The sequence below is a fragment of the Talpa europaea genome (assembly GCF_964194135.1).
Source record: "Talpa europaea genome assembly, chromosome: 6".
Classification (NCBI taxonomy): domain Eukaryota; kingdom Metazoa; phylum Chordata; class Mammalia; order Eulipotyphla; family Talpidae; genus Talpa; species Talpa europaea.
The window spans coordinates 50,543,677-50,547,238 of record NC_140072.1 but is presented as its reverse complement, the minus strand read 5'-3'; the positions used below and the strand labels follow the sequence as shown (position 1 = coordinate 50,547,238).

The window sequence follows — 3,562 nt, the reverse complement described above, 5'->3', positions numbered from 1 at the left end:
TCTCACATACAGCTTTCCCTCAAAGATTTAATCTGCGAACAGAACACAAAAGCAAACAAGTGTGCACAAAGGTGTTTAATATTGCTTTCAGAGGCCTGAGGCCATAGAATGCATGCAGATACATAAAAGGCAGAAACAGGCTGGGGAGGAGAAAATATCAGATGGAATGGGCCAAGCTAAGGGTCCAGGGAGAATATGCCCTGAGGTGCGGGGGTGCGGGGGACTTCTGATTGGTTCCAGGTGCATGATGAGCTGACAACCTACTCAGCAGATGGATTCCAACCTAGTACTTGAACTTGCAGACATAGGGGAGGGCTGTTTCACAGTTAATATCTTTCCACTTCTTAAAATCTGAAGAGACAAAAAAGACAAGTAAATGGCCTAGTGGAGTTTGTCACCTACTAGAAATTCCTGGATTCTGGTTTAGGCTCAAAGCCTCTCCTTCATTTTCACCAGTGCATTGCTCCAGGGGAGGAAGATCAAGGAAAGGAGAGAAGAGAAGCCATGGAAGAGAGGAAACTAAAATTGCCACTCACAGTTGGGTGAGATACCCTAAAGGTCAGGTTCAAAAATAGGGGATGAAAGAATGAAAATTTGGGGGAAGAGAGTGGTCGTCCTTGTTCTTACCTGAGGTTCTTGACACACTCCCACAGTAGCTAGATGAACTGGTGGGAGGAAATCTCTCCCAGGAGCTGTAACGCAGAATATCACCGTTGCTCCATTGCCAGCCTCCCCCATTAGGCCGAGTACCCTGAGGAGTAGGGGATGAAACCAGGTGAGGCTGAATGACCTTGAGAATTCTCCATGCTCAAGTCCATCACTGCAAAACCTGACCCCTTCCTTCCAGCATCAGGAATTTATGCTTTTTCTTCCAGGTCTTATGGCAGAGCTCTCTCCTGGGAAGTTCTCCCTAAACTCTGGCTACTGTGAGGAAATCCCAATGCATGTACCACAAATAACAATGGCATCCCTCAAGCAGAATGTCCCAGGTGTTACAACAATTGGTAGTGCATTCCTGACAGCCCCTGAGCTGCAGAGAGGTGTCTGCTCCATAGCTTGAGCTTGGAATACAGCCTAAGTTCATGTGGGATTTTCTCAGCATAGTCTGTGCAGACTCTGGAAATCCACAGACGTGAATTTCGAGCAAATTGTGTAAAAACATGACAAGGTGCACTTTCACTTCAGCTTAGGTGAGGGACCTCCACAGACATGGCTCTTCAAATGCCTCAGAGACTTTGCTTTTTCCAAACATCTCCCAGATCTTATTCCAAGATCTCTAGGCTATTCCCTGGGCAGGTAAGGGGACAGAGAGTGATGCAGGGCAACAGCATCTTCAGTGGTAACAGAAAGAAACAGAAGTCATCGCACCTCTGTGGGGTCATGGAGTCCAATCCAGACATGACTGTAGCTATTTGTAGTGCTCTTGATCAGGAAGGACACAAGTGAACCCTCATGTCCGGAGTGGACAGTCACAAGGTGCCCAGCGGGTCTTCTGCTGCAGTCAAACTGTGTGGGAGGACATAAGAGGTGGAGCTTGAGAGGTCAGTGAATGAGGAGCAGGGCTGAAGGAGGTGAGGGAGTGATATTTATGAGAAAGTAGGGGATGCTCATGTCACCCGAGAAACTCTGGGGAAAGGAGGATCCCTGCCCTGGGTGAAGATATAAGTCCTTAAATACAAATGCTCCCACTCACATATGCATCCATCCAGGTTTTGCCTTGTGGAAAAAAGGTATAGCAGTAGGAGGAATAGTACACAGAGCCACTAGGACAGGCGCTCCGTGGAGAATCTTGTGCCTGCTGCACGGCTGTACCTGGGGTGGAAAATGATCAATCAAGAGAGATGGAGTGTGAGGAGTGGGGGTTTGGGTGGAAAACACCTTGAGGAACATCTATGGGGACAAAACTTGAGGAAGCAACACCAAATTGTTGAGAACCTTTCACCATTGCCAGCATTTCCAACAATGCTTGACCTTGAACCACTCTCAGATGAGGCACCCACTCCTTGCTTTATACCCTTCCTCTTAATTCAGATGCTCAATATACTCCCACTCAGGGCTGACAGTTCCCACAACTCCTTCCCCAAGTCTGATTGCTGATGCTTCATGTCCTGTCTGCTGCACCTCTCATCCAGCATCCACTGACCCCACGGGAAATCCCACCAGCCCCCTGTTCATTGTCCTGTGGTGACTCCCCACCACCCACTTCCCTGAAGGAAGGGGTGAGCAGGGGAAGTTGCAGCACTTCCTCTGTGCAAGATCCTTATCCCCGTGACCACAGGTGTCATCAGGAGTCTACCTGCTTCCCTGGTCCTGAGCCTCCAGTGGAAGCTCATGCAGAGGCTGAGTCATCTCACCTTGGACCTGAGCCAGGAGCATCAGGCAGGAGAGCAGCGTCCAGGACATGCTGTGCAGGGCCACGGAGCACACCACCCTGTCCATGACTCCACGAGGCAGCTGGTCTCTGAAGGGCGCTGGTCAGAGAGAGGACACCGCTGAGACCTGCTGCTCACGGTGGCAGCCCTACCATAATTCTTCAAGAACCTGAATATCTCTGCACACTGCTCCACCCAGGCCTCCCAGGTCCTCCCTTGCTGAGATCCCGGTTCCTTGTTCTGGGAGGTAGGTACCCCCATCCCGTCTACCAAAGGGTGAGGCAAATCCCAATGCCATGGGTCTCACATCCCCTCAGCTTCCACTTACCAGTCTGGCTGAGCTAGGCAGTGGTTTAGCAGGTCAGAAAATTCTGGGCTTTTATAAGAGGATGTGAGGGAGGAACCACAAATCAAAAAGCAGTACCGCAATGGGGACAGCGCTCATGGAAAGGGCTTGGATTGGGCGCAAGGCATTCTGCCCTGGGGAGGGGCCTCTTACTGCCAAAGGCAGGGTGTGGTGACAAATATTGTTTCTCTCCTGATAACAGGACATAATTTTCTGAAACAGGTGTTTCAGGAAAGATATTAGAAGTTCCCCCAACTTTTTCAGCCCTAGGCTGGAAAACTCCAAGTATAAAGACAGCTCTATAGATATAATTCTCATGTATATTTTAGAAACTTCTGTGGCTTTGGCTAGTTAAGGAAAGTATCAATGCCTTTATTTAGCAAGCTGTCAAGAACTTAGTCTGTAAGTATGAATATGATTTTTAAACTTGGTGTGCAGTTAAGTGAATACAAATTAATAATTTAAAATGGGGGGGCTAAAGGAATTGGTGAATATAAAGAATTGTTGCAGTAATAGCTCAAGTGAAAGAGCAATGTTTCAAGCGAGTTGCTTCAGTGTTACAGCAAATTATAAGCATGGAGGGAAAAATCTATAAATCCATAGGCAAGTCAGGATTTTAAGGATTAGCAGATAGACCTGCCTTCCTTCCACTTTGATGAGGAAAGATTACCTCATAGTTTGTCAGTTCATTTCAATGCTGAGCTGGCAATATGATCAGCATAGCAACCTTCTCACACAGTGACCTGCATAAATGTGGGGTCTGCAAGGTCATTTCAGCTGGAAAGATTTGTTGTCATTTTCTTAACTATAGTGAAATGTCATTTGCTGTTTACACTGTGTTGCC

At 47.7% G+C, this 3,562-nt stretch overlaps 1 protein-coding gene across 1 annotated transcript; it reads right to left on the bottom strand.

The window, feature by feature from the left end:
- Nucleotides 1-283: 283 nt before the first annotated feature.
- LOC311171768 (regenerating islet-derived protein 3-gamma-like) lies at nt 284-2,439 on the bottom strand (the record flags this gene model as incomplete). The annotated part of the gene is made up of 4 exons (XM_084234826.1): nt 284-351; nt 628-751; nt 1,694-1,812; nt 2,355-2,439. The coding sequence occupies 4 exons, from the start codon at nt 2,437-2,439 to the stop codon at nt 284-286; spliced, it is 396 nt and encodes a 131-aa protein (XP_084090952.1).
- Between the last annotated feature and the right edge of the window lie 1,123 nt (nt 2,440-3,562).